Here is a 15,526-nt window from a genome sequence, read left to right on the forward strand (position 1 = left end):
GACATAGTTTTAGTAAGAGGTTTCTTTCATCCTACATTAACCTTTGATCTGCGTTCGCACATCGCAATAACCTTTCCTGTTTACTTTCACCTGTAGAAAAGAAGTTCCTAGATTACACAGAAGATAGGACAGGAGCAGTTAAAGCTAAGATAGAGAAGGAAGTAGTTCACTGTAGCCCTGGGATTGATCATGCTTACACTGACACCACTAAACAAGGGAAGTTAGCATTAGACGCACAACATGTGGGAAAGCTTTGAAAATATAGGCCACAAAGTTACTTTGATAGAATATATGTGGGTACGAGCGAATGTAAGCATGTGTTTTTGTTTCAGAGTAAATGGAATTTCATGTTAAATGGTCAGGATCCTCCAGTGCCTGGAGTATATTATATTTGTGGGAAGAATGCTTATTACCGTCTTCCCAGAGGATGGTATGGCACATGTTATTTGGGAATAGTGTTTCCGAAAATGTACCAGCAGGAAGACTTAAGTAAGTTTCCTAAATTGACTGAAATACAAATAAAACAAGCGAGAATCAGTTTCAAGCATTGTGGGAGACATATTTGGAGCAATAATTCCTTCAGTGGGAGTTGTTCTGAATTTAATAAAACTACAAAAGTTGTCTACATTTGTGGATAACATGTTAACGGATTATTCGGGAGCTATTCTCTTAGATACTGAAATGGCTTCTACAAGAGCTATGGCTCTTCAAAACCTCCTTTCGTTACCATTCTTTTAGCAAAAGAGGGCAGAGTTTGCAAATTACCTGGTCCACTTCACTGTTGTTCATACACATCGTACAAAAGTAAATTAGTTAGAGATTTTATTAACAATTTAACAAAAGATAAAACAGAACTAAAAGAATTAACTGAAACTACTATTTGGGAAAAAGTTGGCAAGGAAATTGCTTCAATGGGAAATTGGCTTGGCAACTTGGGAGAATGTCTTATATTAAAATTAGTTAACTGGATTTAGATTTTTGTGTTTTGTCTAATTGGAATTTGGGGAATATATCAAATATTTCAAATGATTAAAAGAAGAAGATTTGAAACGAAACAGAGGGGAGTAGATGTTCAAATGTAAAGATCTTATGGGAAAAATTCAAGGAGAAAGAACATTTATAAAAAGGTGAAGAAATCGAGATTTTGAATTAAGAAATGAAATAAAATTTATTTGGGGTTTTTGTGTGATGACACATATAGTCATCAGAGGAGGGATTGTGAGGGCAGAACTTTTCTTGATAAATGTTTAGTTTTTACGTAATTATACTTACATCTTAATGAGTGAATTCATTTAATTATAATATTGTGTTTACGAGAATTGTGATCAACTAAATCGCCATCATCATATGTAAGGCCTATATTTTGTTTTCCATGCTAACTCAAGCTGATGAAATTATTTTGTCTTTACAAAAGAGTGTGTTTCTTAACTAAAATATATATCAGAATTAAACGTGTATTTAGTGGCCTCTGCTGGACTAAAGTAGAAACAGATGCAAAGTCACTGTATAAAGCTATCTGTATACAATGTTTCTGTTGTGTTCCGTAGTCTGACCCACTTCTTTGTTTTTAGTTACGTTTCTAACTTGTATGTCTTTCCTCGAGGGAAAAGAAATGATGTGGTAACATATTTTGTAATTGTTTTCCTGTGACTTCGTATTCCGGTGGTATGAAAACAAAGGGTCCACAGATGAAGCCGGAGTAGAGGATGCGCAACATACAATTGTATTTGTTTTGTTTTCATCAATAAAATAACAGCAAACAGAAGAGCTTAGAGTAAACATTTTATATCATTTTGATGTCTGTTAATGTCCTGATTGGTCATAACTTTCTCACCTCATGTTTTATCCACTCATTTTTATTTAACAAGTTTAATTAAATGTTCAGTCACTGTAGTTTTTGAGGCATTCGTCATTTAAGTATTCCTACTCTGATGTTCTCAGACTTGTAGCCTAAGTTCCAGAGACTTACTTTATGATCGGTCACTTTGAAATTTCATGTTTTTCCAGATAGTCTATTGACATTTTGGTACTTTATCAGTGTGTTCAATACTGAACCTATGCTTAGATGGTTTAGTGTATCTTATAGTCCAAATTATAAACCATCAACCCTACTCTTTTTCCTGATGCTACCTGGTCCTGTTCTGATGTTGGTGCCTAATGTTGCTGCCCCTCCGATGAAGTAGACATTTGTTGCTCATTAACTTAGTGATTGGGTAAATGTATGAGCTGTGAATTGTTATTTGTCTTTTGTTTTCAGGTACCAACTGCACAAGTTTATTTACTGCTGCTAATTTTTGATCACACCATAGTTAGCTGTTTTCCAAATTTATGTTACTAAAACTTTTGCAAGAAGTCCAACATGTTGATGCTAATTAGTTGTTAGTGAGGTATTACTCTTGTGCTCATGAATAATCATTGATATTTTTGTCTTATTGATATCAGATTATTCAATTTTCCTTGCTCATATTCTGATGCTATGGTTTTGTGTAATAACCATTGAGATAATTTGTCTTTTTACATTGATTAAATTTAGATTTATCTGTCACTCGAATCAGCTTTTGTTTCTCTACATGTATCATTGGCGTTTAATAATTACTTTCCTGACTTTAACGTTGCTAATATATGGAAATAAATCATTAACTTCTTAATAAACGTGTGTGGTTTTTGAAGTTGAAGTGATTATCATATGTTATATGTGATGTCTATGACGTATTTCGGATGGCGTTTTCTTAAAAGCAGATTTGGTTTGGTTCATCGACCTAGTGTGTGAAATCCACCATCTAGTCTCTTGTGACTAAAATATAGCTAGGGTTTCTCTGCGTTAACAAGCTTAATATAGGTTTTAGATTCAATTTATTTCTCAACTTCGTTCCGCAGATTGCAGTTGTAATATCTTGTCATTTTCACTTTTAGTCGACTTTTTATTCTTTGAAATTTCTTCTCACCCGTCCTGCTGCTCCTAAGTTATTGCTCTTCTCTGTGTGAAGCTGCCTAAATACACACTATTCCTCTGTCCTGCAGAAAGCTTACATTTGATCCTTTTACTCTTCCTCCCTGCTCTTCTGCTTCTTGCTTGTAACAATTGTGCTGGAAAAATGTTCACTTTCAATTTAAATTTTGCTTTCTGCATATTATATTTAAATGTTCTCACTTTCTCACCGCTTCTTATTTAACCTCCCTGGCCCATCACCTCCGATGTGCTTCTGTCCTCACCTTGTGCTTTTTCTTGTGTCTGCTCTTTTGAACACCTGGTTCATTTGCTGTGAAACTAACTTCGTCCAACTGTCTGATCAGCTCTCACATTGTCCTTGTTTAAATTTGTTTAAGGACCATTTCCAGTCTCCGGGGTCTACTTCTTAATAATGGCTGGGCCTGATTGGCTTGCTTTGTATTTCACTAAATATTTTAGCTTTTGGACAGTTCTCTGGATAAAAGCACAATAATAAATGAATAAAGCAATCAATAGTGCAAGCTGGCAATATTAACGGGGCTACCAACTAATCACTGGCATCTTTTCTAGCAGAGCAAACAGTCAAAAGGGGACAACGCACATCCATCCCATCTCTGATTTTGTGTTGTGGTACCGCAAAGTTCAGTTAGGTCCACTTGCATACAAATCATGTGCATAAAGATGCATCTGTGTTTCATCAGACTTTTGAATGTGCATTTTCAATCATATACCTATGACATTCGAATCATGATTATGGTCAAGGGGGAAATGGGCAATATAACATTTTGGGTCAATGTTTATCATAGAACGAAGAATTTATAACTAAGAGTTTTCCTAAACTTAATGTTTTCAGGACTGAAGGGGTGAATTTGAAACTGACATCAGATTACAGAATAAGCTACATCTCGGAACTATACTAGACTTATTTGGTGAAAAGACAGTAGTGTTTAGTAATGTTAAAAAAAAAAATTGTGTTCAACTAGGTCGAGGTTCTAACAGCACGTCAACCAAGTGGCTAAGAATATTTTTCATTACCTCTGAAAGGCAATTTCAGAAATTCCTATTTAGTTTGTAGAAATGACTTTTATCTTACAAAGATAAACATTCCTTAGACCCAAATGAACTTAGAACATGGTGAGAATCAGGCCAGAGAGCAGACTATGACAGAAGGCTTAGACATCTGAAACCTAACCATTACTGAATACCAGTAGAAGCAAGACTGGCTTTCAAAGGGCCTTATATTTAAAAAACATGGCAGCGGGAGGGTGTTTGGGGGAGGAGGGGTTCAAACCGGTAAAAAAACAACACAGGGATGCAAGATGACCAAGGGCATTCACTAGTTTCAAGAAACCCTCGGTGTACTACTGTCTTAAAAACTTTCTCAAGTGACTCTGGGTCAGTCAAAAGGTTCTGAAATATCGTCGTCTCCTTGGTGGAATTCCGATGTCCACATAAGCATCAATACTATAAATTATGCTTACGGCTGCATTACTTCAGGAAGTCAAAAGACGAGTGCTTTGTGACAGCTGGCCCTACAGAGCCGTATGCAAGTACTGCTTGTAAGTCCCTTACTAGCCGTGCCAGACTGGGTATTGTGCCACTCGTGCTTTTCAAATGTGCCCCAGAATTTGGGAGTGCTTTCAAAGTAGGGTGGCTTCCATAACCCAATCATACAGCCATGGACCTATTCTTGTTTTTCTAGTCATGGCCTCCTGCAGTGTGGGGACGAGTTGAACAACTTTGCAGGGGTAATTTTGGTTTTCAGTTCAGCGAAGCATACTAGAAGCAAGGAAGAAATTAATTTCAAAATCCAAATAGCTACCAGACTGTATATCCTTATAACATCAGTTTAAGAACATTTTCATTGGCTACTCATGGAGACAAGAATTTCGTTCAACCTTGACTGCCTCACTTTCAAAGCCCTTTCAGCAGAGGTCCGTTCCACAGAAAGCATACCCAGAGGCACCAAAAACATCAGGCAAATTGAAATGAAACAGATTTAAATTCCACTCTGCTGTGAAAAAAATATATTTATGGGCCTGGTCCCTCAATTTGAAACTCATTCTCATAAATTTTAATACGGCTGGAACACATGGTCTAGAAAAAAATGTAAATCCCTTCATTCAATGCTCACTTCAACATTTAGATTCGTTCTATCCACTGTTCGATAGCAGACGAAGAATACATTTGTATCCTTATCTCAGATAATCACCCTCTCTGATTGCCCCCTCAATCTTCACTGCTTTCAAACATGCACTGTATTTTTGAGAATGTTCGATTCTCTTCTGAAATTTTTATGTTTCAACAGATTTGTGAGACACCAATCAAATGTTTCTGGTAAATGTAAAACACACTGATAGTCTAGACATTAAAAGTATCACTATATAGCAATCATAAATAAGTTAACAGGGGTGGTATGTGTCTTTTGAAGTTAAAAAAGAAAACCAAACAGTGAATACTGCATATGGTGGCACCGCTTTTTCAAATGCTCTTAGGTGTATTCCACATGTGAATTGTTCTAAATTGTTAACTAGTCACTGCTGAAGAAAACTGCCTTTCCTGCAGAACATATATTTATAGCCATTTGTTCACATTGGTGGTTTCTTACGAGTGTGAGCTAAAATTGTGTGCTAAATTAACACAGAAGAGACACAGATAACGAGCTGTATTTTCTTAATGAATTATTTTAAAGTTGACATAACGCCTCAAATCCGTTTCTCATGTGCTGCACACTGCACATGTTAAATGTGCTTTCTCGTTTCCATCTCTGCAACTAGTGTTAAAAATATATTTTGTAAAATCTTTCCTAATTCTGTAGTTTTATGGTCTAGTTCAGAGGTACTGTATTTTTTTTGCTGTAACAACTTATTAGCTAACTGACTGCTGCTCGAGGAACAAACATATTATATATATTCCAACATTTAAGGCTGTCTATTCATATTTTCAAACAGCTATTGTTTATAAATGTGCAGTCATTTCCACTTGTATGTATAGAAAAGTGACTCCCAAACTTAATTTTGGGAGGGTATCAAGAGTGAGCTTGATTTAAGTAGTGTAATTTTTAGACGATGATTGGCTTGAATTGTTGCAATTTCAGGCGTATAGACCATGGTGCCCCTTCACATCATTTTAGGGCTTGCATCTCTGCTGCTAGTATAGTATAGTATAATATTCAAGAATTTCATAATGAAAGATTTGATTTATCATTTCCTTGACCCCTGAGTTGCATTTACAAACCGATGCTGCATACTTCGCAACAAGATTACTATACGGATACCAAAAGCTAATTGTCCAAATGTTTTCAAATAGTACACTATTTTAATAAACGCCTCAACTGAGTACTACTGCTGCCACCTGGCCCCATGGCACATCTTACAACTTCGTCATATTGTGACGTTTTGCTAGCTGCAATCTGCATTGGGTAACTTGTCTTTTCAGCTTTTTGATTTAGGCCAACAAAGTTCCTGTGCGCAAAATCCTTCTGGCTACGGGTTACACTGCACTTGGATTCCAGATGGCTATGGACTACCAGTGAGCAACAAACAAGCCTAATAATAACAATCGCAACACCAAAACTAATAACCTGTTTGTATACAACGCTTCATATTGCGAGTCCACTGTTTCACCACTGACTATCACAAGGCCCGTACTACCCACGTTAACGGTAGTCAATGTGCCAACCTCCGAAGAACTGAAGGTTGAGTGAGCCGTGCCAGAAGTGTAACTGCTTGCAGATCACCGCATACCTCAGCAAGGAGAGCTTAATTCACAGGGCCATCCTGCCAGTCTTTTCTATGCTTCGTTTTGAATTAGTCTAATTATTACAGCATCTCTCTAACAAACCACTGGCCGATTCCTTGAGATACTTTCCACCATGAGCACAAGTGCAATTAGGAAAAATACATTTGCGCACGAGCATAAGCCTTCTTCAGTGCATGCAAAAAAAAAAAACTTCTGGCTGTGCGCGATTAGCTTTTCCTTTCCACAACTGCTCTAACTCGATGTGCACTCGGGTGGTGTCGCCAGAGCTGGGGTAAGTACAGAGCTGCTTGTGCCCCATAACCCACAAAAGATGCAGCGACATTCACCTAAAATGCAGCATATCCCCTTAAGTCTTGCTTGAAGAAGGGAGAATGAAAATCACAGAGAGGGGAACTAAGTGCCAGTGTCAGCCTTGCAAACTGTTGTACTACACAGCCTACCACTTACATGAGAGCAGGGGAGTAGTGCATTACATTTCTACAAGTGAATGCCACTCGAGGGGCTCCTACCATCATACCCATGTGGATCCTTGGAGCAAATCCGGATTAAAGAAGCGGGACTGAAGGGCCTGCTTTACGACTGGTGGCGTACTGTACGAAAGTTTATTTTGGCGCCTCCACCCCATGACCTCCTCCTCGGTTTCACGCACTACCACCTAGCAAATGTGCTCCTCATCTCTCCATCGCTCTCCTTTCATATACATTCCTGTGTTTTAAAGCACTTGTAAAGACTGGCTTTACTAATCCACTCAGCTATCCACATAAAATATAGGGGCATGTTTAAGAGCCCCAAGCGCCATTCTAATGCCACATTAGCGTCATTTTTTTATGCTAATGTGGCGTTAGAAGCCCAGATATGCTGTGCCATAATTACAAAGTGGCGCAATGCATGCATTGCACCACTTTGTAACCCTTTGCGCTACATTATGCCTGTGCCAGGCATAATATATCCAAAGGTGGCATTACCCCCGTTAGGGTGGCCCAAAAAATGGTGCAAAGAAATCGGACAGATTTCTTTGCGTCATTTATTTCCAGCACTTTTAACGCCTGCTCACAGCAGGCATTAAAAGGAGGCTTCCGTTGGTTACAATGGGCCTCTGGGTGCTTTGCAGGATTACAGTAGTATCAACATTTCTTATGCTAATCCTGCAAAGCGCTGGACTAGATAAAAAAATTCTGACGCTAGTCCCCTAACTACCGCCATGGTGCACCATATTTTGAATATGACGCACACATGGTGGTGTTGGGGGGGCTAAGGGGCACAAGAAAAGTGGTGCAGCACTGTGTGCAGCGCCACTTTTTTCTAAGAGCCCCTAGTGTGATCCTAACGCCACATTCGTGTAATTTTTTAATGCTAATGTGGTGTTCGAAGGCCAAAAATGCTGCACCATATTTACAAAGTGGTGCAATGCATGCATTGTGCCACTTTGTAACCCTTTGCGCTACATTATGCCTGCACCAGGCATAATATATTCAAAGGGGGCATCCCTTTCATTTTTTTCCAGCACTTTTAACGCCTGCTCCGAGCAGGCATTAAAAGGAGGCTTCCATTGGTTACAATGGGCCTCTGGGTGCTTTGCAGGATTAGCATCAATAATTTTTTATGCTAATACTGCAAAGCGCTGGACTAGCATAAAAAATTCTACTGCTAGTCCCCTAACTACTGCCATGGTGCGCCGTATTTTCAATATGACGCACACATGGTGGCGTTAGGGGGCACTAAGGGGTGCAAGAAAAGTGGTAGCTACTTTTTTTATGCTCCATAGTTCTGTTTTTTTGCAGCAGGCATATTAACCCTCTATGCTACTTTAAGTTGAGTCAAAGCTGCAGCTAGGAAAAACTCCCATCTCTCTCCCTAGCAGGGACATTAATCACAAGAGGTATCTTGACATTTTAATTGTTTTCTGAAGGCTCCACGCACAAGGAACTTTCCAGCAGGTGCTTTTAAATCGTAGGTTTCGGATGTTATTGCTAAACACAGCACCCCCCCCCTTGATGTCAGTGTCCGGTGCGGCCGCACCGCTCGCACCACCCAAAAGCCGGCCCTGAGCAGAGTGCCTGTCTGCCTGCTTCCTAGTATGTTCTGATGTATGTAGAGTGACCAGCATGCCCGGTTGTAGCGGCGGGTGGGCCAGGCCCACCCAAACTTGACCTTTGGCCCTCCCAGTAGCAGCAAAAGAGGCCCCAGAGAAAGCAAATGTAAAGTGCTTTCTCCATGCCGGTAAATGTGATATTTTTCATGTTTGTTTACATTATTTATCAGTCAGGGGTCAACGAGAAATCTCCAGAATACATTTTAAAGTGCATTATTTTCATAGCTGTTTTACTTGTGTACTGATGGGGTATAAAACACCACCTTTAGAGGATTTTCCCTATTTTTCTACAGCCTGAGACAAAACTCTGAGCATGCTGTAAAAAGAAAACAGCCCGGTCGAGACCTTAGCTCATGTCTCAGGCAAGCTGCAGTGGAGAGGTGTGTGTTGGGGAAGAGGAGCCAGGGGTTTAACTGCCGATGATGCAGCAGGTGCAGTGGCACCAGAGCCCAGGTAGTAGGCTACCTCCAGAACTGTCGGAAATTTGGGCACACGTTGGCCCACCCAAATGCACCCTTGGCCCATCCAGATATGAATTCCTGGAACCGGGCCTGGCGACCAGATGTTTAGTTTCTTATTTGCAATATCTTTAGTGCTTTATTTAGTAAGGTGACCAAGACATAAGTTTAACTCACAAAATGATTGCCCAACCAAACTTTAAACCTTAAAATTAAAAAAAAATGCCTAAATTACCAAAATAAATAACTGAGGTTCATAATACTTACTTTTTATTTGCTTTTTTATGGGCTTTGCAAAATCCAGCCAATGCTAAAAAACAAACAAAAAAAAAACAATCATGTTAGTGTTTGAAATTCTGTTCAAGGTTAAAGATATTCGCGAGCCACTTATTTTTCTACGGGAAATTCTTTACAATATCTCACCGGAACATAAACCCTGTGCTTCTTACTTGGGAGAAAAGAAAGGTTATGCTTCCCTTTCGGAGATTGAAATCTGCCAGCATTGAAACTCCTCTGTGGACAGACACTGCAGGAGTGTGATTTATAGACAGATGAGCTGGAGCTGCCTGGGCCCTTCTAATGTGACAGTTTGCAATCTCATAAAACCGCGCTTTTTCGGCCAGCCTGAGCACTTTTATAAAGTAGTTAACAACCCGCCTAAAGAATTTCAATGAACTGAAGTTAACTTATGAAAATGTAGCTGTTATGACGCTCCCTTGTGTTAATTATAATTTGCGACAGTCCGACGTGCTTTACTTTGGTCTAAAGACCTGTATATCATCTGACACGCTTTATCGCACTAGGTTCACGTTTCTCTTCACTTTGTAATTTAACAGGAAAAGATACAGTGGCACTCAGTTCCCTAGGTCTGCTGAGGACCAGCTACCTTGCAGAAATTATAAGCAACGATTGTCTTTGAAATGGCCACGCGCCCAAGCAACACCATGACTGGACAGAGACATTTCACAGGATATAGAACTCGTTTCTGATCACAGACGGCTCAACTGGAGATTCAAACTTTAATGAACAGCAAGCGACAGGTGGCCCCATTTTAAGAAAAAAAAATCAGACTACCAGTCTGATGCAGCAGGGGGTGCCATTGACACAAGAAAGAAAAGTACGGCCCCATCCCTTGGTTTCATAGTTAACCAAAAAAACAGACACTAAAGTGCAATGGACCCCTCAAAGCCCCTTGGCCGCAGCACCACAGCACCTGATGCATTATCGATAGCTGCACCCTAACAAAAAACCTTCCCACCACTTGCGCTATTTGATATTCATGAACGCTCATTATGGCTAAAATACCAATAATGTCATAATTACACAGTAAAGAGTGAGATATCCGTGTAACTATACCATGTTGTTGTCTTTCATGGCCAGTGAACTATCTACCAAAAAGGGTGCTTGGTAGTTATTTTAGTCACTAAGCCAGGTCGCTAGTGGTTGTCTGATGCTTAAATTGATGTAACATAACAGTTTAAAACTGATGTTTCTCTTACACCATCGTACAAAACCAATTGCTTTAGAGAATGTCTTGTATCATCTGTGCTCACATATAATATTCTCAACAGACTGAAGTGTTTTTTAATCTGATAAATGTTGTTCTCTCTGTTGGAAATGATCTCGGTGGACCCTCATCGACAACACCATGTGCTGAGCAGTATTATGTAGTAAGGGGTAGTATATACAATCTACTCACTCTGCAAAGCCTGCAAGCAGCACATACTTTCCAAACCATACAGCAGAACTATGTATAACAAAGCATGGAGATCAAACCAGGCTACCATCATTCCACAATTACTTAATACACCTTGAAAGACACAGAAGCATTCTTGCTCTGAACACAAAGAACCAAGAGACATTAGTGAAATGCTTTTGCTAGGCCTCACATTGAGACTTGAACTCTCTCTGTATACCTTTATGTTTGTGCAAGGACCCCCACCTTCCACATCCAACCAGTGGCAAAGGAAGAATGTCAGTGAACCTCAAGACAGCAAGCAAACTGCCCCTATTCACTGAGGGCTTCTCCTACTACAGGCTCTGTGCCATTTCACCTGTTCCACAGTTGTTAGGTATACCTTTGCCTCCAACTGCCCTGAAGTTATGTGATGCACCAAAGTACTCAAATTTTTCTAATTTATGAAGGGCGTTTCTATTCAGGTACTGTTACCAGTGCTACATTTGAAATAATAATATATATTAATACATGCAAGGATTCCAGAGAGGTAGTAGCACTTAATCTTTAAAGCTGAAATCGTGACCTCTACCAGCACAATATAGACTGGTCAATACCAGTTTAATCTCAATCTAAAAATAAAAAGTGTAAACTTTGGGATCAGAACAAAGTTTCAAATCCAAATGGGTTGAAGGAGCCATATGAGTGAATCGGAAGAATTATTTTCACATTAAAATAATCATCTGATAATGATTTTATAGATTTGCTTGATGAATTTTCGATAATGAATCTTCTATATTTTTGTATCATCTTTTGAAAAAACCCACAATCTGGCATTTTAACACTTTAAAACTTTAAGGTTGACGGGGTGAAGAGGAACACCATACGGTGAAAAGGAGGTTAAAGATCTTCAGCTCAGAGGTCGTGGAACCTATGGAGGTTCCTTGATTATTAATAAATAAAAGCAGTGCTCATCCTTCTAGGGTAGCAATAATTGCATTAAACAGCACTGTTAAAAGCCAATAGGTCTGATCTTGGCAAGCCTGTTATGTTTTATTTATTTATCTACGGTGAAAATATACAATACTCGTTCAAAGTATAAAAGTATTAGGAGCTTAAAATGGCACCATATAGAAAAAGTGTGCATTATTGCAAACGGTCACAAAAATACATTTTAAAAAATGAACTCAAAGCACCGATTGTCCTATGAGTAAGGGTGCTGAAGTGGAAAATACTGTAGGTGCTAATGTGCATGTGCTCAAATATAATGAAGTTGTTAACAGTGAAGAGTCTCAATGTCTGAAGTCAAACGACTCACTCCTCATGCTGTATGCTGTAGTGCGCAGAATCAAAGCGTTAATGACACATGAATATATCAATGGATTATAAAAGGATTCAGCGAAATCTCCCATATAGGTATATAAATATGTATTTTACTGTGTATTTTTTGGAAAGCATGAGGTTCTCTAGATCTTCTCTTCACTAGACCTAAAAAGTAAACCAATTTCTCAACATAGCAGACACAGAGCACGTGCTTGTATTTTTGGCACTCTAGAAAGACTATCAATTTACTATTATTTCCCAATTAGAGCCATAATGCATGCTTTACGTGTTATTCTGGTACACCACCTATTCTAGCCCCCTAGATGTCTGCCTAGGTTTTAATTTGGTGCATTCAAACACAAGGGTTTGCCCTCACTCACAGAAACCACCATGGGAAGATGATTTTTAAACAGAAGAACAATCTGAACACACTACACAATTGGTATTTGATTTGGAACAGGGCTCAATTGAGTCTCTTACTGATGTATGCCATGGCTTTCAACAACTAACGATAGACAAGGCAACCATGTAAATTACAGTATGAAAGTCATAAGCTAAACTATCCTGCAGACAGACTGGATGCAAAAGTTCTGCCCCTCTAAAAAACATCTTTTTCCTTACATATAGAAGTTTTTTTATTGGTTTACATTGTGCTAAATGCCACAGGACTCGAAAAAGTGCTGGTGTGAGCACGTACAAAAACAATAACAAAAAGCATTGACGCAAGTATATACAATTGGTGATAGGGGATATATCTATAAGGGCAACAAAACATGGCAAACTAACTACTGATCGGTGATCATCTGGACTGTGGATGATCTATTACGAGAAGGACTGAAAAGTCATAATTTTAAAACTTGTCCAAACTGGACAGGTGCAGGGAAGCAATCCAGTATGTGAAACGTGGTGTGCATGAGACCTTGCAAATGAAGAAAAACGTATCTGCTGGTCTACTCTGAACTATTTGGTTGCCATTGTCTAACCCCCTCTATGTCTTCCTTTCCCCCTTGGTTTATCTCAAATTCTACATCCACTCTTCACCCCTTAAGCAGTGATGATAAATCCTGAGCTTTCTCTGAACTCTTCCCAAACCCTTGCTGTTCTCCTAGAGTCCTATCACTTCCCCTTGAGATATGTTTGGTGTATGTATCTTTTTCTACTCTGTGAACAATCATTTTAGAACGTGCATCAGGATAGAGAAAATAAACAGCCCTGCTGAAGGCACAACACAGGCTCCCAAGGACTACTATTTGGCATCCTAGACAAGGTAGTGACTGAAGACCTTTCATGCCTTTCTTCTGTGAACTTATCATTTAGCATTTGCAGGTGGCCCTCAACTACCCTTTTAAGGGATGGCTCGCATAGAGTCTCTCTTCTTTCTCTATTCTCAAGCAGAGCTGTTCACTATTTCTCCCATTCTGATGCGTGTTATGGAGGCTACAGCAATGTTTGCTGCTCCTTGCCTTCCCCATTCCTCCTCCAGAGTGGTGGCAGGCCCATCATCATTCCTTGTTTTTTTTCTCCCCAATACATTTCCATAATGCACCTGTCTCCTGGCTACTGCTCTGTCAGGCTTACTGTCACACCACCATCCAACTCATTCGAGCCCTAGTAATTGTCCCTGTTCATAGCTAGTAAACTGATGGGCACCCCATCTGCTGCACCTTTGTATTCTCCCCCAGGCACTGTTTATTAGTCCTGGCCCATTTACATGGTGCCTCTCCGATGCCCTCTTCATTCTCCTTTGGGCACCCTGGTTCGTTCTGTAGAGGTTCCCTTTTGGTATAAGTCTGCATACTTTCTCATGCACTGCAACCACCACCCCTTCACACTACTGACCTTCCCCTCCTTGGGGTGGAACAGCAAATGAGTACCTATGCTGGAACCATCCCACCAATGCAGGTTTTCAATTGTTCAATTCAGTACGAGTCCAAAACAGTGTTTAACAATAAAATGATATTAAGTAAATATATGAAGGGTGTAATATGCATTTTAGGGTGCACAATCAGTTAAGTGAATGAAATGCTTCATAAGAGTACACAATGAAGATGTGCGCAGAAGAATGTGTAATTTTGTTAAATAATGTGTATATTCGTGATAGCTGTGGGGGTGCACATTTGGTAATCTCCTGCAAGTGATGTAAGTATCTAAGGTATTATAGATAGGGGTTTAATTCATTGATTTGTTAAAGAAAATGCTGAGATACGTATTTTTATGTGGAGAATCCTGATAGTATTTGAATTGAAAATGACGCACTAGAGAGCTAAAGACTACATTATTTCTTTAAAGGTATCCTGTAGGCAGAGGTGGTCGAAACTAGATGTAGAGAAAAGATCTAAGGTTGTAAATAGGTGGAGTCAACAGAGAGGTCAGGATTGTGGTGAGTTGTAGGAATGTTAAATATGTGAATGGAGGTTAACGAAGGATAGTGGCAATATCAATGACGGGGAAATATACAGCAATGGATGTATAAATAAAGAGTAAGCTTATGGTTTCTATTAATACGTGCAATAGGTATTTATACATGCCAGTAGTGACATTGGTGAGTTTAATTTGAAACTGAGTATAAATTGCTTAAAATTACAGAGAAATCCATTACATTTTGAACAGGCTTTATTTTTAATATTGTAAACGACACTTTAACCAAAACCACACGGAAGTATTGTAATATGATTTCCCTGTCGAATTATCGAAGAATAATGTTTAAATAATGTTAATCATATGATTTGAGATACTTAAATTATGCAAAGAAAACATGTCGTAAACACAGTTTATATAGTGCTATGAGCAGCTGCACTGAGGACTGTTGTGCTAGTGATGCTGCGGTGTAGTTAAAGAAGGTGCAATGGTGCTGCTTTGTTGCCAGTTGTATTAAGTGCCAGCCAAAACTGCCAGTTTTGTGAGTATTTGTGATGGTGCTGCTGTATTTCTAGCAGGACTTCGAGCTGTGATGTGATAATACATAGTCCTGTTGTGCTTTTTGTGTATTTTTTTAAAATGTTTTTACCAACTGTACTGAATGTGATAAGAATATTTCTTGCGAGCTGCGCTGTGGCTTACTATGAGCGGTACTGTGGTGCTGGGCTTCCATGTAATGAACTGTTATCTGTGTTCGCTGGGAGATGGGCTATAGGCTTGGCTACTGGAAGAGAAGATTGACTTGTAGTATTCTCCATCCCCCCAATACGCATTCATCATATGATGCATTTTAATTGTTTCTACATACATAATATGGGGAGTAGTTATAGCTAGGACCATGTTTTCAT

The 15,526-nt window shown here is 39.2% G+C and overlaps 1 protein-coding gene across 1 annotated transcript in view; it reads right to left on the reverse strand.

Moving 5' to 3' along the window:
• LOC138281273 (band 4.1-like protein 4B) overlaps positions 1-15,526 on the reverse strand; it is a 721,652-nt gene that overhangs the window by 370,496 nt on the left and 335,630 nt on the right. The window contains exon 3 of the mRNA XM_069219592.1: positions 9,530-9,572. Within this exon, the coding sequence (XP_069075693.1) occupies positions 9,530-9,572 (43 nt within the window). The remainder of the gene's footprint in view (positions 1-9,529; positions 9,573-15,526) is intronic.

The sequence above is a fragment of the Pleurodeles waltl genome, chromosome 2_2 (genome assembly GCF_031143425.1).
Source record: "Pleurodeles waltl isolate 20211129_DDA chromosome 2_2, aPleWal1.hap1.20221129, whole genome shotgun sequence".
In the NCBI taxonomy this organism is placed as follows: Eukaryota; Metazoa; Chordata; class Amphibia; order Caudata; family Salamandridae; genus Pleurodeles; species Pleurodeles waltl.